This window comes from Abrus precatorius, unplaced genomic scaffold, assembly GCF_003935025.1.
Source record: "Abrus precatorius isolate BTA unplaced genomic scaffold, Abrus_2018 Scaffold5, whole genome shotgun sequence".
NCBI classification, from domain to species: Eukaryota; Viridiplantae; Streptophyta; class Magnoliopsida; order Fabales; family Fabaceae; genus Abrus; species Abrus precatorius.
In genome coordinates this window covers 7,896,420-7,918,999 of record NW_020874395.1, presented here as the reverse complement: position 1 = coordinate 7,918,999, position 22,580 = coordinate 7,896,420, and the positions used below count along the sequence as shown (strand labels likewise).

Sequence of the window (22,580 nt, the reverse complement as noted above, 5' to 3'; positions counted from 1 at the left end):
TCATTTCCTTTTATGAACCACTTTATGAAATTGAGTTTTTGAACTACTATTGAATGAAAACTTCTATTTTATTAACATTTTTACGAAATTCATTTTACTTAGAAATTAAAATTTTAAAGTGTTACAATTTGGTATCAGAGCAGTTCATCCAACCTGACTGGGTAATGGATTGAAGCGTCTAAGATAAGTGTTGATTGTTTTGATTACCTGATTAATAAACATTGTAGTTGATCTGATATGTTGGAATGTGTTTGCTGATTGTGAATAGCTAGAAAGAGCATGGCTAGTAGAAGTAGAGGTAGAGGTAGAGAAGCTCGAGACACTGAGGATCCTATGGAATGCATAGCTCAAATGCTGGAAGCCTTGGTGCACAACCAAGGTGGAGAACCAGCGGAGTACAGAGGGTTGTCTGCCTTCACTAGGCATGACCCTCTAAAGTTTGAAGGAGGGTTTAATCTTAAAGGATCCCAGAGGTGGGTGGCTGACGTGGAGAAAGTATTCAATGCTATGGGGTGCCGTGAGGAGCACAAGGTCCCCTATGCCACCTACTTGTTGTGTGGGGAGGCTGAAGATTGGTGGAGATTTGCTAGCCAGACCTTGCCACAAGAAGATGGCTATATACAGTGGGAGGCCTTCAAGACCATCTTCTTGGGAAATTACTTTCCCCGAGACCTGAAGAAACAGAAAGCCAGGGAGTTCCTTAAGCTGAGATAGGGGAGTATGACCGTAGGGGAGTATGCGGCAAAGTTTCAAGAGTTAATGAAGTATTGGTGAGTAAGAGTAGAATTTTCGAGGCCAACTCAGAGGGCAAGACTGTGGACACTAGGGGGAGTGGTCCAATGAGGCATGATAGAAAACCCCCTAGATTTTTTAAAGGACCGTATTCAGGCTTAAGCAAGTCTCACTCTAGAGGAAGTTCATCCCAAGAGAAAAGTAGCAGTGGGAGTGGTTCTGGCACTAGCTCATTTAGAGGGCCAATTAAATGTTTTCGGTATGGAGGGCCACACATGCTGAGGGATTGTCCACACCTAAGGACAAACTGCAGAAATTGTGGGAAGCTGAGGCATACCGCCAATGTTTGTTGGTCTCTAAAGAAGAGTGGCAGTACAAGCTCAGCTCAGAGACCTGAATCCAGAAGGAGTACTGGGCCGAGCACTGGGCTGAAGCCGAGCATACTAAGGAGAGTCTTTGCTATGAGCAGGGCAAAGGCATCACAGTAAGAGGAACTGATTCGAGGTAAATGTGTCATTAAGGGCAAACTACTCGATGTATTGTTTGACTCGGGTGCTACGCACTCCTTTATTTCTGTGGATTGTGTGAAGAGTCTGAATTTATATATTACTGAATTGCCATGTAATGTTGTGGTGACTACCTCTACGGGTAAACCGGTTGTGACGTCGTGGGTATGCTTGGGATATGCAATCATGGTGCATGGTAGGAAGTTCGAGGTAGACTTGATTTGTTTACCTCTTTCTCAGTTAGATGTAATTTTGGGGATGGATTGGCTCGCTGCCAACCATGTGTTATTGGACTGTAGAGAAAAGACGTTGATCTTTGGTGCATCAATGTTAGAAGTTTCAAGACTTTTGAGCCATGGAGCATGGGAAAATGCGGTGGAGGCCAAGGCCTTCATGGTCATGTTTTCAATGGAGGCTGAGAGTGTAGTGGAACTAGAGTGTATACCAGTAGTGAGAGAGTTCTTGGAAGTGTTTCCAAAAGATGTTTCTGAGTTACCGCCCGAAAGAGAGATAGAGTTTACTATTGATCTCATTTTGGGAGCAAGTCCGATTTCTATGGCACCTTATAGGATGTCACCGGTGGAGTTAGCAGAGGTCAAGAAGCAAGTGGAGGACTTATTGTAGAAGCGGTTTGTGAGACTAAGCGTATCACCATGGGGAGCATCAGTACTGTTAGTAAAGAAGAAGGACAGAAGTGTGAGAATGTGTGTGGACTACCGGCAATTGAACAAGGTCACAATTAAGAATAAGTATCCACTGCCGAGAATCGATGATTTGATGGACCAGTTGAAGGGGGCTGCAATGTTCTTGAAGATTAACTTGAGGTCGGGGTACCATCAAATCAAAGTGAAGGAGGATGATGTTTCTAAGATGGTGTTCAGGACGCGGTATGGTCACTATGAGTACTTGGTGATGCCGTTTGGAGTGACTAATGCGCCTATGGTGTTCATGGACTACATGAACAGAATATTCCATGAGTTTTTGGATAAATTTATAGTGGTATTCATCGACGACATCCTAATTTATTCTAAGACTCAGGAAGAGCATGCTGAATACCTAAGGACTGTTTTACAAATTCTGAAGGAGAGACAATTGTACGCAAAGTTTTCTAAGTGCAAGTTTTGGTTAACAGAGACTCAGTTTTTGGGGCATGTGGTGTCAAAGGGAGGAATAAGAGTGGACCCTGCAAAGGTGGAAACAGTAGTAGATTGGCCGAGACCAACGAATGTAACTAAGGTCCGTAGTTTTCTGGGTTTGGCAGGCTATTACAGAAAGTTCATTGAGGGGTTTTCTAAGATAGCTCTGCCCCTAACGAAGCTGATCCGTAAAGGAAAGGAGTTTAAGTGGACCAGGGGGTGCGAGGCTAGCTTCTTAGAGCTAAAGATAAGGTTGACGTCGGTGCCAGTGTTAGCTCTGCCCGACCCAGAACGGAAGTTTGATGTATACTGTGACGCATCCGAACATGGACTTGGGTGTGTTTTGATGCAAGAAGGGCGAGTGGTTGCCTATGTCTTAAGACAGTTACGTCTGCACAAAGTTAATTATCCGACTCATGACTTGGAGTTAGCCGCAGTGGTATTTGCTCTCAAAGTGTGAAGGCATTATCTCTATGGAGCGAGGTTTGAGGTGTTCAGCGACCACAAGAGCCTGAAGTATTTGTTTGATCAGAAGGAATTGAACATGAGGCAGAGGAGCTGGATGGGATTTCTCAAGGACTATGAGTTCACGTTGTCTTACCATCCTGACAAGGTAAATGTGGTAGTCGATGCTTTGAGCAGAAAATCACTGCACGTGGCAGCGATGATGGTGAGGGAGATGGAGTTGATTGAGAAATTTTGGGATATGAATCTGGCTATGGAAGTGAGACCAAGGAGCTTGTATCTCGGGACGACGATGATTCATAATGACCTTCTAGTGTACGTCTGGGAAGCTCAGCAGGCAGATGCTTTCCTACAAAACATGATGAGGCAGAAGGGTGAGGGAAAGGATTTGGGATTCTACCATGATGAGAATGGAGTAATCAAATTCCAGAACTGAGTATATATTCCTCAAGTGGATGAGCTAAAGCAAATGATACTTGAGGAGGCGCATAAGAGCAGGATGAGCTTTCACCCTAGTACGACAAAGATGTATCAGAACCTCCAGAAGAGTTTTTGGTGGAATGGAATGAAGAGAGACGTGGCTGAATACGTAGCTAAATGTTTAACTAGCCAGAAAGTGAAGGTAGAACACCAGCGTCCACGTGGATTGATGCAACCATTAGAGATCCCTGAGTGGAAATGGGATAGCATTTCTATGGATTTTGTTTCTGGGTTGCCGAAGACCAGAAACAACCATGATGCCATTTGGGTGGTAGTGAACCAGTTGACTAAGGCTGCGTACTTTCTTCCAATCAATATGAAGTATAAATTGGAATGAGTTGCGGAACTGTACGTGGGGGAGATAGTCAAGCTGCATGGAGTGCTGACTAGTATAGTGTCGGATAGGGACCCGAGGTTTACCTCAAAATTTTGGGAGAGCCTACAGAGGGAGTTAGGCACTAAGTTGAAGCTCAGTTCGGCGTACCATCTGCAAACTGAGCGAACTATCCAGTCTCTAAAAGATTTGTTGAGAGCTTGTGTGCTCGAACAACAAGGGACTTGGGAGGAATGTTTACCATTAGTGGAGTTCACGTATAATAACAGTTATCACGCCAGTATTGGGATGGCACCGTTCGAGGCTTTGTATGGGCGAAGGTGCAGAACTCCATTATGTTGGTATGAGGATGGAGAGGCTACTCTATGTGCACCAGATATGATCCAGAAACATAACGAATAGATCAAAATGATCAAAGAGAAAATGAAGGCTGCACAAGATAGGCAAAAGAGCTACTACGATAAGAGGAGGAAACCCTTGGAGTTTCAGGTGGGTGACCACGTATTTTTGAAGGTCTCACCTGTGACGGGAGTTGGGAGAGCTCTGAAATCTCAGAAGCTATCTCCTAAATTCATTGGGCCATTCGAAGTGCTGAGTAGAATTGGTCCTGCACGTACCAGATAGCATTGCCTCCGAACCTCTCAAATCTGCATCCGGTATTCCACGTGTGATAACTCAGGCAGCATGTGTCGGATCCTTCTCACATGATTAATCTCGACCCAGTTCAAGTGAGGGAGGATTTGTCGTATGAGGTGTACCCGATAAGGATTACAGATCATCGTATTAAGCAACTGAGGGGCAAGGAGATCTCATTGGTAAAGGTGATATGGAACTCAAGTGATGAAGGAGATGCCACATGGGAGACAGAGAGCCGAAAGGTGATATGTAGTTTGGTTGAATTTCGGGGACAAAATTCCTTAAAGGAGGGGAGAGTTGTAACGCCTTGAGAAATGTAATATTGTTTGAGTATATGAATACGTATTTATATATATATATATATATATATATATATCATTCTATGGTGTATTGATTGACTTAATGGTGATATGAGCGTACCTTAATTTGATGGGAATGTGTGTGTGAATACTGATATATGTAAATGTATTTATATATGTGTGTGTGATTGAAATTTGGATTGAAAGAAATAGGTTAAGTTCTAATGCAGGGCATTCTCGCTATAGCGAGAGGTCCCTAGGAGGAAGGCATGCGACTGTCACCTTATCGCTGTAGTGAGAGACGACTCGCTGTAGCGACAGAGCGACAATTTAGGGTGCATTTCTGGGTGCAGTCTCGCTGTAGTGAGATTCTGTAGAAACCAGAGTGTAGTTTTCTCTGGTTTTTTTTGTTGTAGTGAGAGGCCGTGTCGCTGCAGCGAGGTCCTATCTTGCTATAGCGAGCGTGTCACGACCAGAGGGGTATTTGAAGGGGTTAGGGCTCGAAGAGTGGGGCATTTTCATGATTTTTCCCTTCCTTCTTCCATGATTCTCTCCACCTAGCCTATTCCGACTGTTTGGGACCCCTCCAAGACCGATTGGAAGCTAGATTGAGGATTGGGGAAGTGTTTGGAGCTCTTAGAGGTAAGTTCTATGGTTAGGGTTTTGGTTTTCGTCCCTCTCCTTTATTTTCTGAGGTTTCCCCTAAGTTTCCTTGGAATTTTTGTGTGCTTTAGGGAGGAAATACGTGTGGGGAGACGATTCCATCAACATTTCGTGTCGGGTCTTCGTTTTTGAGGTAAGGGGAGGACTTTGGTCCAATTATTCTTATTAGAAATTAGTTTATTTGATTGAGTATGGTAATATATTAGAAGTAAAGAGTAGAAAATGTATATATTAATGGTTTGAACGCACTAAGCTGAGTCCAGAGGTGCCTGACCTCCTGCATGTTGTATGTTTTGTGTGAAATGAAATGTGTGTGATTGTAAGTATGACGATTATGATGAAATAGTTGGTTGTAATATGAATGAAATTGTGTCGACATGCTCTTGATTGCAATTTGAAATTGTGTTGATGAGTGCGGATGGCATGTTGAATGAATGATGATGTGTTTGAGTGTTGGAACTATGAATGGTTCAGAGATACACTAGGGGTGTGGAAGATAGGGGTGGTAGTAATACCTTGGGGAAGAGAGGGTGGTGGTGACACCAACAGTGAGCGTGGGTGCACCATAGGCCACAGACTCTCCTCCTGACTCGACCTCTGACTAACACCTTTGCCTGGGGGCTCAATACCGCACATGTTGTATCCGTGGAGCGGGAGCTATTCGGGCGACCATCCATAGCATAACTGAGTAAGTCCCTGAGGTTGAGGGCATCAGAAGTCTGTGATCACAGTGCCACAGTGAGTGTGGCTACGTGCAGTGGGCACACGTGTGTTTATGTAAATGCATGTATTTGTAATTGGTTGTCAGTGCAGTGAGCGCACCTGCCTGTGATTATTATGTGTGCCTTGAGTGAGATAGTTTAGGTGAGCCTTATGCTTATTTGTGTTCTTATGCTAGAGTAGAGGACTCACCCTTATGCTTATTTTTCAGGTAACCAAGACGATTAGCACCAGGCCCCCTGAAGGAAGGATGGATGACACTGCTATAGGACTTAGAAGTTTATTTTGGAAGTTTTAATGTATATTTGAGTCCTATAGCAAGTTATGAAACAAACTTGTAATCGTTTCCTTTTAAGAACCACTTTATGAAATTGAGTTTTTGAACTACTATTGAATGAAAACTTCTATTTTGTTAACATTTTTACGAAATTCATTTTACTTAGAAATTAAAATTTTAAGGTGTTACATGGTTGATACGTGTGAACATGCCATTTGTTGATGATGAATGATATGAATGATATAATACATCAAAATAATACTAGTTTGCATATCATATTAATGAACTTATAGCAGATAAAACATCATAACAAGTACATCATTAATGTTTCGAAACATACACTAAGACCATACAATTCATACATTCTTATACCAATCAATATGTTATAATATGTGAGTTCTAAGCATATTAATCAATGCATTACAATACATGCATTATAATCACACCCGCCAATATATTATGATACCTATATTATAATCACATTAATCAATCTATTATAATACATATCATAATAACAAGATCACTGTATTATAACTCAGACATCATGATTACACATTCATTAACCCTGTGATCCCTTAAGGTCTTCATAGTTTAGATATTTGTTGGTTAGTTGCAGTAATCCGGCTCCTTTTAGCAAAAGTGTGGTTAAGAGTATAGGTCAGTAAATGAGTGTGAGACTTGTGATGCTTTCATTCTCAACAGTTTCTGTGCAATTTAAAAGAAAGCATTCACCACCCTACATTTCCCCAAGTTTTTCCAAAATTGACTCCGTCTTTCATACTCCCAGTGTATCTATATCACTATCTATACATATTTCCATCACTTTTTCATGACACACCATTTTGTCAACAATTCTCTTTTCATGACTTCCTTTCACATTCAATCATTTTCACACTTTCTTAATAGTTCAAACAACAATTTATATAAATCCATAATCTCAAATACTCATACCAATAGTCATCCCAATTTTCTCCTACATACAATCAATTTCACATTCATAATAATGTTCCATTAAATTATAATTAAATCACCAAACAATTTTGCCAAAGGTCAAACACCTTTGGACTCAACTCCAATCATACAATTAAAACATATTGAAATTAAATCACATACTATAGTCACATTGCCAGAGATCACACTCGGTCTTTAATAGAAATAATTTATACTAAAGTTTAGCCTTTTCCTCAATACACATTGGTCAAGATAGTTGTAACACCCTCTTTTTCATTATTTGATTAATTGATGAATTATTTAATATTAGATAGTGTTAGAATGTGTTTGGGAATGAGTTATGAGTGTTTTGGAAGTAGTCTAGTACAGGGAATCTCGGTCAGGTGAGATAAGTCTTGCTAGAGTGAGATTGAGCACCTAGAACCACAAGAGTTAAGGCATTCTCGCTCAAGTGAGATGAATCTCGCTCATGCAAGAATGGGATAAACCCAGTCCAACTATCACCTTGCCTAAGCAAGAGTGATCTTGCTTAGACGAGGACTTACAGAAAAGATATCTAGCTCTCTGGACGTCATCTTGCTCAAGCGAGATTGACCCTCGCTTAAGCGAGGATAGCAGAAAAAGCTTGGGGAACCACTGTCTGGTATTCTTGTCCAAGCGAGAATTCTCTTGCTTAAACGAGAGTGTGCGAGGTTTCAAGGGTATTTAAGGAATTTCATATCTGAGACTTGCATTATAATCTAAGAAACATTTCCGAACTCTTTTTTCTGAACTCTCTCTTTTCTCCCCAAGAGAAGCCTCAGAAACTCTAAAGTTACTCTGAATCCAAGCTTGAACCTCGACTCTACGTAATCGTTGGTGAGGCTCTCAGAGCTTGGCTCTTTGTTTTCATCCCTATTCTTTATGTTTTCTCTCTTCTCAAAGAGCACTTTTCTCTGTAAGGTATAGGACGATCTTAGCTTATTAAACCACCCTATACACTCTCTTCTTCACTAAACTTGTCCTTTGAGGTAAGGAAAGTTCTATTTTGTTACTGAAAATATGATTTGTGGTACTTGTATGGATGTGACTATATGTCCTTGTTTATGAATGTATGTCTAAATGATTGTGCTGATACCATGAGTTTTCTTGTTCTTGATGAATTGAAATGACATTTATTGAAAATAAATGTGTATAATGAGATGAACTTGAACAAATTAGAAAACGAAAAGAGTGAATAATATGTTAATATAAAGATGATAAGTTTAAGTTGTATGACTAAGAGAGGAGTGGAGCCATAATGAAAAATATGGAAATAAGATGAGAAATATGAAAAGAGAAATGCAATGAGAAAGGAAAATAATAAGGACAAGTATGGATAGTTCAAAGATACATTGGGAGGGTGGAAGATGGAGGCGATTTGAAAATCTTGAAAAAAAGAGGGTGGTGGTAGTAAGAGCACTACAAGCCTCACACTCATTTCCTAACCTAAATCCTGACCATGCTTTGCTAAAAGAAGCCAGGTCGGCACATACTATATTCATGTAACTGTGACTATCCAACGACTATCTATGCTAAAGAAGGCCTTAAGGATCTCAGGGGCAATGAAAATGTGAAATGAGAACTCCAAGAATTAGTAGAAAGGAAATGTGATAAATTGACCAACTAATAGTTGTTGTATGCATATGAATATGACTGTATTGTGTGATTGATTAATGTATTATTTTTGCTTATATTTCTTAACTTAAATGTGAATTCATGTTTGGTATTGAAAAGAGAGACTCATCTTTACATAACCTTTCAGGGAATAAAGATGACAGACCCACAAGGACTTGTTAATCTGTCCGAATTACTTATTACCCAGTAGAATAGATTATGTAGCTAGAGAGTGACAGCAGTTGTGCCATTGTAATTTTATTGTACATAGTAATGATGGTTTTGATATTATATTTACCTTAGAAATGACTATAGGATATGATGTATCCTTAGATTACCTGGCAGTGGTAGACCAAGCCACCAAATGCATGAAACTCTATGTACACTTATCTAGGCTATGATAGCATGGGAGCCCAAGCCATTGCACCACCTAGCGAATCATAGGCCTTGAACATTGGTAGCTGACGAGGGTGACATTGATGAAGACGAAGACTTATCAGCAGAAGAGATAGTAGAGATAGAGGGGTGGTTTGGGGATGATGACTAGTGTCGTCTTCGCTCCTATAGTGGATAGACTGCTTATTAGGACTTGTCATATTTTATATTTTGTAAATGATATAGAGTCCTAATGTATTTTGATGCTATATTTTGCAAATGTTAACCTCTTGTAAATTTATGAGAACAATGTATATTAATGTTATTTCAACTTTCCACTTAAATTTGTTTAATTTCTATTACTTTGTCATTTAAAATTTTGTATAAATATGAGTAAATTAGAAGAAATGTTTATATTTATGCACTTGGTATTATGCGAGCAAACGTATTTAATTTAATTCCCTTTCTGACTCCAAAATTATTTTCCTTAGTGTATTAAATAAATAAGGATGTTACAATAATAATTTACAATATCAACCTACATAAATAATAATCAATAGCAAAATTGTAGAAACTTCTTAAAACATGTTTTATTCATAATCTTTACTATGAAATTTTACTTAGATAGTCCTAGAAACAAATCATAGGTTTTCATGCCCAAAATCCATTTTTCTAACATTGTAGTTCAAAGAAAACATTAAGGCTCTACTATTTAAGATAGGAAATTTTGAGTTTTTGAACTAAAAGTATGTAGATGGGAGATAGGAGATAGGGTTTGGGATCAACTCCCCTTACCTGGAAATATATCTCTCACAACCAAAAGGAAGAGAGCTAGTGTCTCTAAGACTAAGATTTCCTTAGAATTCAGAGGAAAGTGCAATGTTTCGAAGGTGCTGTTGTCCAAAGACCAAGTTTTTCCTATATATTACAAAACAGAGTACTTTTAAAAAAGAAGAAAATAAAGAAATAGAAGTGAGATTGAAATATTGAACTCCAAGGAACTTACTTAGGATTAAGAGGAAAAGATGTTAGAGCTCAAATTCGGAGGAGATTTAGGGTTCAAGAGAGTTTTCTTTGAGGAAGGAAAATAAGAGAACAGAGAAAGAAGTGAGTGAGAGGTTCCAATACAAGTTTTTCAGTGAAAATCCCTTAAATACCCTTCAAAACTCGTGATTTCTCACTTGAGTGAGAAAATTAGACAAAAATTGCTACTCTTTTACTAATATATTTGCGAGAGAGAGAGAGGGTATTTTACCTTGAGTGAAAACACGGCAGTGAGAGATTTCTTGCTTGAGTGAGAATATAGTTGAGAAAATCTTATCCATTCTCGCTTGAGTGAAAATTTTTTGCTTGAGCTAAAAGAAATATTCTTTTAAGCCAAAAGAATATTCCTTTTTTTTTATAAGAAAATACTTCCATTTTGAAAACATGAAAATTACAAATGAAAATTAGGGTATTACAATATTGATCCAACTTGAGTAAGAGATGACCATGAAAAATTATGAAAATTTTATGGTAGTTAACCTATAGAAACAGCATGTTGGACATGCCAAACGAGAGCCCAAAAATCTAAAAAAAAAGCACAAAAATCTTGCCAAGGAAGCTAAGAGTTAACATGAATTTAGAGATTGATTAAGGAAAAACTTGATCATCAATTCAAGGAGCCAAATTAAGGTCATGTGCAAGGCAATTATGCCAAAGGATAAGTCTAAGTACAATAATAATCATGAGTCTTATCTTATATAGAGGAGGATTAGCCAATAAGAAACAAGAAGCAAGTTAATAAGTCAAGTGACATGATTACAAATATAACTAATAATTAGGATTAGTTTCAATCCAATTGAGATCCTTCAATCATGAAATCTCATAAAAAAGGAACTAGAATCCCTTCATAAAGTAACTAAAAGAATTAGGGAGTAACCATAAGAATTGGAGTGCAATTGGATAAGAAATAAAAAAAGGCAAGTACTAGGAGGAGGAGCATTTATAGCCTTAGCAAATTGGCACATGTGTAGCCGTGAGAGAGAGCCTCAAATAGACCCAAGAGTGTAGTCGTAAGGTGCAAAAAAGGAATCCAACCAAAGAGAAAAGATTAAAGTGCATGCAAAAGTGGAAGCCTATTTCACATTAAATAGGAAACCTTTTATGCAAAGTGAGAAACTTTCATCAACCTTAGCCAATACCACTTAAAACCCCACCAAGTTGGCTCACCTATCTATCTACCTTATAGATCCCAAACAAGGAAACAAAGCCCACCAAAACATAAGTTACCCTATAAAGACCCATAAAATAATCAACTTTCTTTTTGGAGGTCTTGATCACATGGTAAAGGAGACCAAAGGAAGAGGAAATCACTTTCAAAAGGAGGAGGAAGAGCAAGTGAAAGGGAGAAAGAAGATTTTTCAAGAATCTAGCAAGGAACAACCTAAAAACCAAATAAGGGGGTATTATTCATAAATCAAAAGAGATACTTTACTAAAATGAATTTTGAGTCAAAGGAGAATCCTTAACCCCTTTTGTATGATGATAATTGTGTGAATTTGGTAGATCTATGAAAATAGTTTTGATTGAAGAGAATTCAAGAAAATTGCTGAAACAACAAAATTTGAACATAAACCAAAATGAATCTTAAAAGAAATGTTTTGATAACTTTTCTTGCTATGTTTTAGAATTGGTTAGGTGAATTTTTAAAATTTTTATGTGAACTTCAATGTTTTCCATCATGAAATAAATGTGATTTTCTATAAAAGTTATTTTAAACATATATACTGAATTTTTTTATCTTTGATCTATGTTGTGTGACTTGACTTCAGTGTATCTAAGTAAGATCTATGATTTTCTCTTAGGTGGTTGGAATTATTTTGGAGTTAAAAGATAATTTTAAGGTATTTTTAAAGTTTTTAATAAGAAACTTTAAAAAGAAATGGACTAAAAATGAGAAATGATAAAAAGACTTTTGAAACCTTAGACATATTTAGAACCCCTAGACCATATGAAAATATGATGAGGACAAAAATCTATGAACAAATTTGGAAGATCGAACCTTGAAATGAGAAAGTACCATGATTTTTTACTCAAAATATGCCTTAAAAGTTCAAGACACTTGACCATATGAGTGGTAGGACCAAAAGAATGTTCTAGTCATGAGCTAAGACCCACAAACCATTCAAAATATGCTAGACAACATAAAATTTACCAAATTTGGAGAAAAAGATTTTTTTTGCAAATAATACAAAATTTAAGGAGTAAACTGTAATTTTTGAAAAGTATAGGGATTTATTTGCAAAATTTTTGATAGATATTTTATTTACATAGAGGATTGAATTAGGAGAAATTTTCCACTTGTTTTGTTCAATTTGGATTTGAAATGCATTAATTATAATTTTTTAAATATTTTGTTGTATGAAAATGATTTTCATACAACAACATGAGATAAACTCTCTTTCTTTTGAAACCCATAATTGTCATTATTTTATCTATATTGTTGTATAAAAATAGATATTTAAAGGAAAATATTTCCACTGGTTTTGTGATTGTTGGACTTGAAATAAAATAGTTATGATTTTTTCACTAGACTAATATAGAAAAGTAGATCTCTATAACCAACAGAGAGGAATTGTGCTTCATTTTGAAATTTATAAGTGATGAATTTCTGTGGTATTTTATTGTAAAACTAGATGTTTAAAGAACAAGAATGCCACTAAATTGCAAGATTTTTGATATTGTATTGAATGATATATGATTTTCCAAATATTTTGTTGCTGAAATGTGGTAATCTTTGACATAGAAATAAAAATTAGAACTTGAAAGGATATATGTAAATGTCTAAATTGTGAAAGTATTTTTATTTGAAAGTAGACATGTTGAGGAAAATAACCTCATTGCTTTCATGAATTTTGGAATTGAAATGAATTTGTTATGAATTTTCCAATATGCTAGGTACTAAGAAGGATGATCTATGAACAACAAAGAGAAACTAAGTTTTGTTTAGTTTTCTGGAAATGTCTAAATTTTTCTTGTATTTTTATATGAAATTATAAACTTAAAGAAAGAAAACTCCTATGATTTTATAATTTTTGGACTTGTAATGATTTAGTTATGAATTTTACAAGTTGGTGTATGAAATTTGAAAAATTATGATTTTGGCCATTCCATGAGATTGATTGTTCTCTTGATATAGAGATGTGATAATGTACCTGTTGGACAAAGTAGTGGTTGTAATGTTGTTTGTATTTTTTATTATGAATATGAAAGAGGTAGAATACGCCATGGTGTAGGCGAGGAATAAATAGTGTTGGTGCAACCATAGGGGATATGAGAGTGCTTAAGAACTATAGGTGGCCAAGTATTACTAAATTGTGTCATAGGCAGCAAAATATTGTTAGCATATCCTGACAAACACTAAAGTATACTATGATTGGTTTGAGTGTTAGTTATTGGTAGTGACCATAAAATAAAAAAATGTGTACCTATATTTTGTCTTAAGTAAATTGAGAAGATGTACATATGGTACTAGCCGAACTACAAATACAAAGCTTCCAGTCTCAACTTAAAATTGATAATTTTGGATAATTAATTAATTACTCCATGAAGAATTCACAAACAAAAGACATTGAAATGATTGATTGGTTTGTTGATTGTTTGATTGATTTTTTGGATGTATTTTTATTCATTTGAGAATAAGTATTGCCTTGTGATATGATTTATGAATGTTTATACTTATCTCCTTTTTATTTAATATATATTAACAATGTTATGGATGCATAATGACTTTCCTCAAAGTGGATCAGAGGAGTAAAGGATAAATTGATTAGGGAATGACTTATAATTGTCACAACTATTTTAACTATTATGTGAATTGTGTTTTAAAGGGCTATTACGTAGACCTCTTATTTCGATTATAGTGTATTAAATATATTACGAGAAAATAATGATCTATAACCTATTTAGCACTATGATATTATACCACTGTAAGATATTAGTGTTATTTTATCAAAGAGTTAAATGTAATTAACTATAATTTATGTTACAAAAGAAAATTTTATACTTCAGATGAATATAAAAATGAAGATAAAACTATTTGGAACAAAGACGTTGTTGGGACTTTTCCTTTAAACACGACAAGTGTACGAGGTTTGTTGCAAGTAATAACCAGTAGAGTACTGGAGCATCCTCCTTAGGGAGCAATTCAAATGTATTAATTAATAAGATACAAATTAATTGAGCTTATAAACAATAAAATTGATAGATGATTTTCATGAAATGTTGAATAACAATTTAAATGTAAAGCAATAATATAAAATATGGTAAAATTAAAATTAAAAAACTGGGATTGAATTTCATCTATCTCCCTCTGTATTCTAGTAATTCAACTACAATAACTATTTTAATGAATTTGATGCAAAATACGAAAGTCCTATATTTCAATTCCTTGAAAATATATTTCTAAGATAATTTCTCAAATGTTAATTCATTAAACAGTTAACAAACTATCTAACATTATAATCAGGATTTAAAAGCAATCAATAACTTGAAATTTATTCCTAGAGTAACTAGTTATTAAGTAATCTTAATCAGATCTAGATCTAAATAATATTTTTCTAAATATAACTCAGATCTAAGCTCTAGAAATCATCAAATAGATAGATTCAACCATGAACACGGATTTAAATAACCAAAATAATAGAAATAAAGAAGAAACATCTATATTTATATAAATTACTGAGAATAGATCAAGTTTGTAGATTTACATTCAATCCCATACAAGGTTTAGCTGCTTATGGCAACCATAGTAACATGAATTGGGACATAAACGGAGTAGAACATCAAAAACTGAGTATTCCTACTCTTTTCCTCTACTCTGCGCCACTCTCCCTCTCTAAAAATTGATGTGGAACAGTAACTGTTCTTCTAAACATAAAAGTCGCCTTTTATATTGGTCTGCTCGAACTTCTTTCGCTATAGTGACACATTCTCGCTGTAACGAGACATGGAGATAGAAATTAGGTCATTTTGTTTCCCTTTCGCTGCAGTGATGCTTCTCGCTATAGCAAAACAAGAAACTCTCGCTACAATGACACATTCTCGCTGTAGCGAGAGGAGCACAGATTCACCCTCTCCACAATAAAGCATTCTCGCTACAGCGAGAAACCTCTAAAAGCTAACTTTTCTGCAACTTCATGCTTTAAATGCTCTTTTTCTAACTTTTTTCAATCTTCAACTTTAATTAATGTCTCTCATTTGATTCCAGCTAGAAAATAGATCAAAAAGGAATCAAAACACTACAATTGCATTCTTTTCTTGAAATATACAAGTATTTGTAAAAGTTCTAAGTTTAAGGGAAATTTAACAAAATAATTCAACTTTTAACATGAAAAGTGTTCAAGTCATTATCTCAAATCACTTATTTTATACAATTATCACTCCCCCCAACCTAGAATCTTGCTTGTCCTCAAGCAAAGTAATTGAATGCACAAAAAAATTTCAGAAGAAACCTTTGAAATTGGTTTGAGATAAAATCAATCATCTTTGCTTCCATGTTCATCATCTAAGATTTTTCAGAACTTTTCAACTAAAGGGAATTGTTCATGATCAAGAATTTTGGTTATCCATTTAAAAGAATCAAGATGCTAATACACTTCATTTTCAAGAAAATAAGAGCAACACCATTCAATAATCAAAAGACAAATATTCTCATTCTCACAAATTTAGTGTTTCTCTCACTTTCTTCAATGAATTCCTTAAGTTTGGCTTTGCTCTTTGCTTCTCATCAAACTAAGTACACACAAAGGACATAGATTATATGGTCTTTCAAAAAGGTTGTAATGTGGCTAGGCTTATAAATAATTCATTGTTTTTCTAGAATTCAAAGTGAGTTAGAGCATTAATGTAATCAAGATCACCATCCATTTGTTGGTTTTCATCTCTATTATTCCTCACTCTAATTAACACCACATTTTTGTTAATCCTTGGATGTCTCCTTATAATTTCAACATTTTTCTTTTCTTTTGTCACATTAATTTTCCTTCTTTTTAATTTTCTTCTTTTCTTTTTTCTAGAAGGAAACTCCAATTATTCATTCATTTACCATGCACAACCAACTCATATTTTTGCAAAAACAACATTCAAGACCTATCATGCCCTAATACTCTTCCTCAATGGTATAGGAAATGATAATTTTTGAGGTATCTACATTTTCCAAAAAATTTACTTTTAGGCTCAAGGGCTTCCAAAAAAAAAAAAATTGGATAAACTTTGAATATGGGTTGACTTTTTGCCTCTAGCTATAAAACTGTATTTACAAACTATGCCACAATCATCTCTATGACTAATTGTGCTTTATAGCAATTAGAAACTAGAGCAAAGTTAACTGCCAAAATTCAGTGAAGTTTATTCACTTATTTACGACACTCACACTTTCACTCCTTTATCTGAAATCATTTTTCTTTGATTAAAATAAATGAATTGTTCAAACTTTCTAATTGATTGTTTCTATGTATAAAACACCCTTTTTCTTTGATTTTTCAAAACAATTCCTAGATTCAGAACATGGCCCATTTAAGTATCTCCAACCACTTTCCACAAAATAAATGGTACTATATTCAAAAATCAAAAAGGAGTTTTTCAAATCATTTTCTAACAACAAAAATTTTCAGTAACTTCACCAAGTAGTACTCATCATCTAATTCTATACCATATATTCACATTATCCAAAATAGAAATGCAACCCAAAACTAAAACACAGTCAATTACCACATAAACAACAAAATAACAAAGCAAAATTTAAAAAAAAAAACATAAACTAAATATAAAAATGTCCCTTAATTCTCTTCTTTCCTCTCTGAAATAATTTTCTCTCTAATCTTCCTCTTCCATGTTAGCTCCAGCATCATTATCATCTTCGTCATCTCCATCTTCGTCATCTACTGCTCCAGATGATCCTACCCTTCCCTAGAAGTGTGGCATGTCCCCAGGCCACTGCTGGTAGGCTGCAAACTTATCTAAGCTAATCCATATGTGTTGGCCCAGATATTGCAGCTGAGCCTGATGGTGGTAAGCATGTTGTTGATGCATCTGGCCCCTATGGATGACAGAATTCTGAAGAGCTAAATGGTCTAAGCGAAGCTCGAGATGGTGGAGGCGGTCTACAAAAGTTGAGTCATCCTGTCTGCTGTATGCTGCCTATTTTAGTGGCTCTTCAAGCTGAGGCTGAGGTTGTGGTGGTGGAGCTCTAAGCTGATCCTCTATGCAATGGTTCTAAATATAGGCTAGGGTGATTGGAAGCTTAATAGGTTCTACAAATTGAATAACCCTCACTCCCTGAGCCTAACATAATGTAGTGATCAATGTCGGGTACCCCAATGAGCCACTCTCTCCTCTCTTGATCACAAATCTATAAATTTCATCTGTGATGATGCAGGCTACATCCACAGATCCTCCTCTTAGTATGTTGTATAAGAGGTAGTAGTACTTCATGGTCATAGATGAAGTGTGAGCTCTGGAGACTATATTATGGCATATGAAGGTAGTCCACACTTGAGCTAGAGTGGTCATGTTCTTCCTATAAATTCTCAAAGCTTTTCCTTCTGAATTTGTGATGTAACTCCTGTTTGCAATACATAAGACTTGAGCAGTGACATAGTCACTGAAGGGCTAGATGCATGAATTGAGCTTGGTGTGGAAGAAATTTGTCTCATTCTCCTCCAGCTGCAACGGGTTCCCCAAAAAATTATTGAGGACATCCCTGGAGTAGTCAACCCAAACTCCTCTCACCCTAGACCTTGTATCAAGCCTTCTTAAATTAAAATCTAGTTTAACATTGGCATAAAACTCTTTAACAATTTCTGGGTCATAGTATCCTCTCAGTTCAACCAATATTCTTCATCTTCACCTTTCAATGTCATTGTTGAATTCATCAAACTCCCTTTCCTTCAAGTCCACTCTCCTTTCCTTAATAATTAACCAATCTTAAATCTCTTTGAATCTATCCTCTCTGTCCTTGTCTCTAAATTTCCTCAGATCGGATGGTGGTGGTTGTGAAGAAGAGGTTCCTTTATGTTTCTTGATGGAGGAGTTAGGTCCTTATGAGCTCTAACTTTGATTCTCTTGAAACATCAAGATAGCAACCACACAACTTAATAAATTATCACAGAATAGTCAATTATGTGTGAACAACAATTCTATTTTCAGCAAATTCACTCAATAATTCCATCCAAAAATTAAGACAACATGCTTCAATCAAAGTATCTCAAGTTGTAATCAATTATAAACATTTAGCTATACCAAATACAAAGAAAATCCAATTCACAATATCATGACCTTTTTCCTTGCAACATGAACACCACAATTGAAGTTCTAATTTTCAAAACACATGGTAAATCAAACTACTCTAATTTGAAAATTAAGAACTAAATTATATGCACCCACATTGCTGAAATTCCAAATCCAAAATATATCCCTTTGCAAGTAGTAATTCATATTTTAGGGTTCACAAAATCAGGAAAATTAGAAAAATTGATACCTAAGGAACTGCCATTCTCAATTATCCATAAAACCCTAGTAACATTCCTTCTAAGTGACCCTATTTCTGCATTTCACAATCCTAATTTTCAAAATAACCTAATTAAAAACCTAGGGTTCATGAAGAATTGATGTATTTATACCCAAAATGCCACTGTAATCAAGTTCCTTCCAATTTCACAATCACATTATAACCCTAAGTATTAATATTCCACCTTTCAAGGTTTTAGGGTTTAAGAACCTTAGCTTCACATTCTAAAAATCAACACAACACCCTGAATCATCACTCTCACAACAACAATCTCTACTTTCAAACATCATTTTCCATAAATCTTCACAAAATGAGAAGAACTTGAAGAGAAGGACCAAATTTACATGAGATAAGAAGAGAAACCACTGACCCTTGACTTATTGTGCAGATTTCTTGAGTGAAAAAGATTGAAAGTTGGTTAAATAGTGACAGGGAAAGGGATTGGAGAGAGTTGGAGGGAAGAGGGCGTGTTTAAAATATAAAAATGGCCCTATTCACCTCAGTTCAAAAATAGGGTCGCGAGCCTTTCGCTTCAGCGACACTCTCTTACTGTAGCGACCTCTCTTCAAGTTACTTTCGCTACAGTGAGGGGTCTTTCGCTGTAGCGACAAGGCAATAGTTTCAATGGTTTTTCAAAGTGTTCTCTCACTACAGCGAGCGAGAGTCCCCTCGCTGTAGCGAAAATATCAGAAAATTTTGTGCAATTTATCTAGTTTTTAGCTGTACCGAGAGGGGTCTTGCTACAGCGACAGAGTTCTCGCTATAACGAGTGGTCTCTTCCTATAGCGACAATCTCACAGTTTAGCTTCTATTTTTCACTCATCTCTCGTTGTAGCAACAAGCTTACAGTTTGCTTCCCCAAACTCATGTTAGCACACTTCTAACCTCATCATTCTCCATTCTTTTTCACCCCTTAATCACTCTATCAATAAAAACCAATTCACTTAACATCCAGCACTCAAGTTCACAGCAGAATAGGAACGAATACCTTGAATTATACACAAAGTCACAAAATACCAAGTTAACATCCTAAACAACTAATAAACACTTAAAAACAAGCAAACAAACAACATAAAAGGTAGAATTTCACAAACAAACACTGGGTTGCCTCCCAGGAAGTGCTTGTTTAACATCTCATAGCTTGATGCCTGTTACTTTAAGGATCATGCAGAGAAATATGGGTGGTGAGTCTCTCCACTTCACCACCTAAATATGGCTTGAGCCTTTGTCCATTGACTATCCAGCTTCTCTAAGTAGCTGGATCTTGTAATTCCACAGCTCTGTAAGGCTTCACCTCCTTCACAAGAAATGTTCCTGACCATTTTGATTTCAATTTTACAGGGAACAACTTCAACCTGGAATTAAACAGAAGTACAAATTAGCTAGGCCTGAATTCTCTCTTAAGGATTTTCTTGTCATGATAGTATCTTTTCCTTGTAAAGCTTTGAAAACTCATATGCCGTGAAGTCTCATTTCTTCTAGTTCTTGCAATTGAAGCTTCCTCTTTTCATCTAAAGCCTTTGGATCAAAATTTAGGAACTTCAAAGCCCAAAATGCTTTGTGCTCAAGTTCCACTAGCAGGTGATATACTTTCCCATAAACAAGTTGAAATGGGGAGAGACCTGTAGGAGACTTGTATGCAGTCCTATATGCCCAGAGTGCATCATCCAATCTCAATGACTAATCTTTCCTTGAGGATGTTACAGTTTTCTCCAAAATCCTTTTAATTTCTCAATTAGAGACCTCAACTTGACCATTTGTTTGGAGATGATAAGGTGATGCTACCTTGTGCCTTACCCCATAATGCTCTAGGACCTTCTATATTTGAGAATTACAGAAATGAGACCCTCCATCATTGATTAGTACCCTTGGTGTGCCAAACCTGCAAAAGATGTTCTTCTCAGGAATTTTATTTCAGTTTTGGCATCCTCATTCTGAGGTGCGATAGCTTCGACCCATTTTGATACGCAGTCTACTGCCACCAAGATGTACTCATTTGAATATGAAGTTGGAAGTGGTCCTAGAAAATCTATTCCCCAATAGTCAAAGACTTCTACCTCTAGGATGCTTGAAAGAGACATTTCGTGTCTTCTTGAAATTCTGCCTGATTTTTTTACAGTTATTGCATTGTTGGACATAATTATGTGCATCTTTGAATAAAGTGGGCCAATAAAATCCCGATTAGAAGACTTTTGCAGTAGTCCTCTCTCCATTGAAGTGCCCACCATAGGGAGAACTATGACAATGCCACAATATGCTTTGGATTTCATCTGATGCAACACATCTTCTTAAAAGCTCATCAGCTCCCAGCTTAAAAAAAAAAGGATCATCCCAGACATAATACCAAGCATCCCTCAAAAATTTCTTCTTTTGATGCCAATCGAAATCTTTAGGTATAACAGTTGCTGCTTTGTAATTAGCTATGTCTGTAAACCATGGCCTTTCTTACACCAAGAGAAATTTTTCATCTGGAAACTCCTCTATCACTTCTATTTCCTTGCTGGTCACCTCCTAGTACACCAATCTTGATAGATGATCAACAACAAAATTTTCACTACCCTTTTTGTCTTTAATAACTAAATCAAAATCTTGGAATAACAAAATCCATCATATCAATCTTGGTTTTAAATAAGATTTAGTTAATAAATATTTCATTGCAGCATGATCAGTACAAATTACAACTTTGGAACCTTTAACGACGACGACAACCGTGACCGACAATCCTACTACTTTTAAATAACTTGACGTGTAATGTATACATATTGCTATTAAGAGTCTTGGACCAAATGGGATTTTTTTTTTTTGAAACATGAGTGCATAGGATTATTCAACCTGGTTTATGGATACCATTATCATTCCCGAGTATTGAGAAACTTGCTTCTGCTATAATTTAATGTGACACGTGGTCACGTCATGGATCTTGATTCTTCATGCACCTGATAAGCAACATTTTATAAAGATTCATGTCATACTCTTATTACTAATAATTACTCATGAGATTTTGTTTTCTTCATTTACTCATAGTTTAGAAAATCATAACATTAGTAAGTACCACTTGAATAATATAGCCATACCATGTATTGACATAACTATACAAGTGGACTCCAATCTTTTTCACCTGCTCATGAGCCAATTACTAATAATATGAGATACAACATGTGGTTTATCACTTCAACTAGAACTCTCTTATGGGACGAACCCACAAAGTTCACGTTCATTACCTGAATGCATTGAAGAACCAACTTTTCTACCTATTTCATTCCATCCAAATAAAAATCAGAAGATAACTGATAAAATAAACCTTGTCATATAATAATCCCATAATTATCAAAAGTAATCGCAATTTATCCAAGAATCTTAAAACACAATCCACGAACATCAGAGTACCAAAACAAAGTACTAGTTTTGCTACTAAATAAAATATAAAGTATCGAATTCTCCACCGTACAACAAGAGGAGTCCCTTAGCAGTGGACAACAAAAGAAATAACAAAACATCGGTCAGGACTCCTTGGAAAGGTCCTCTTCTATCTCCTTGGTATCTAAAGGATCCTCTTCAAATTAAGCTCAACGTGGAGAATAAGATAGAGAAAGGTCATCCTCAAGATCTGTGACAACTAAAAGAAAATGTCCAACACCACAACATATTTCAACAAAGAAAAGAAGGAATGAGATATATATTTTCAAGTATATATTTTTCAGAAAAGAAATAAAACAAAGTAAGTACGAGCATACATCAAATTAATAGAATTGTAACTTTTACAATCTAACAAAATGCAAGTCTAATTACATGATGCATGATTAATGCAAATGATAACTCTT

At 35.8% G+C, this 22,580-nt stretch overlaps 3 protein-coding genes across 3 annotated transcripts; all 3 read left to right on the top strand.

Annotated features, from left to right (window-relative positions):
* The first annotated feature begins 279 nt into the window (after positions 1–279).
* On the top strand, positions 280–714 carry LOC113866593. Its single transcript, XM_027501412.1, has one exon. The coding sequence runs from the start codon at positions 280–282 to the stop codon at positions 712–714; it is 435 nt and encodes a 144-aa protein (XP_027357213.1).
* Positions 715–839: 125 nt separating this feature from the next.
* LOC113866592 lies at positions 840–1,862 on the top strand. The gene is made up of 2 exons (XM_027501411.1): positions 840–1,216; positions 1,325–1,862. Exons 1-2 carry the CDS (start codon positions 840–842, stop codon positions 1,860–1,862), a joined length of 915 nt encoding a protein of 304 aa, XP_027357212.1.
* A 2,199-nt stretch (positions 1,863–4,061) lies between these two features.
* Positions 4,062–17,443, top strand: LOC113866590. The gene is made up of 3 exons (XM_027501410.1): positions 4,062–4,241; positions 4,337–4,531; positions 17,303–17,443. Exons 1-3 carry the CDS (start codon positions 4,062–4,064, stop codon positions 17,441–17,443), a joined length of 516 nt encoding a protein of 171 aa, XP_027357211.1.
* The last annotated feature ends 5,137 nt before the right edge of the window (positions 17,444–22,580 follow it).

Excerpts from the sequence above, each read along its gene's own strand:
- LOC113866590 (XM_027501410.1), top strand. The coding sequence starts at position 4,062 with ATGATCAAAGAGAAAATGAAGGCTGCACAAGATAGGCAAAAGAGCTAC. Across the intron at positions 4,242-4,336 it reads AATTCATTGGGCCATTCGAA|CATGTGTCGGATCCTTCTCA; the intron begins GTGCTGAGTAGA and ends TAACTCAGGCAG. Across the intron at positions 4,532-17,302 it reads GGGAGACAGAGAGCCGAAAG|AATTCTGAAGAGCTAAATGG; the intron begins GTGATATGTAGT and ends TATGGATGACAG.
- LOC113866593 (XM_027501412.1), top strand. The coding sequence starts at position 280 with ATGGCTAGTAGAAGTAGAGGTAGAGGTAGAGAAGCTCGAGACACTGAG.
- LOC113866592 (XM_027501411.1), top strand. The coding sequence starts at position 840 with ATGAGGCATGATAGAAAACCCCCTAGATTTTTTAAAGGACCGTATTCA. Across the intron at positions 1,217-1,324 it reads AGCAGGGCAAAGGCATCACA|TCTGAATTTATATATTACTG; the intron begins GTAAGAGGAACT and ends TTGTGTGAAGAG.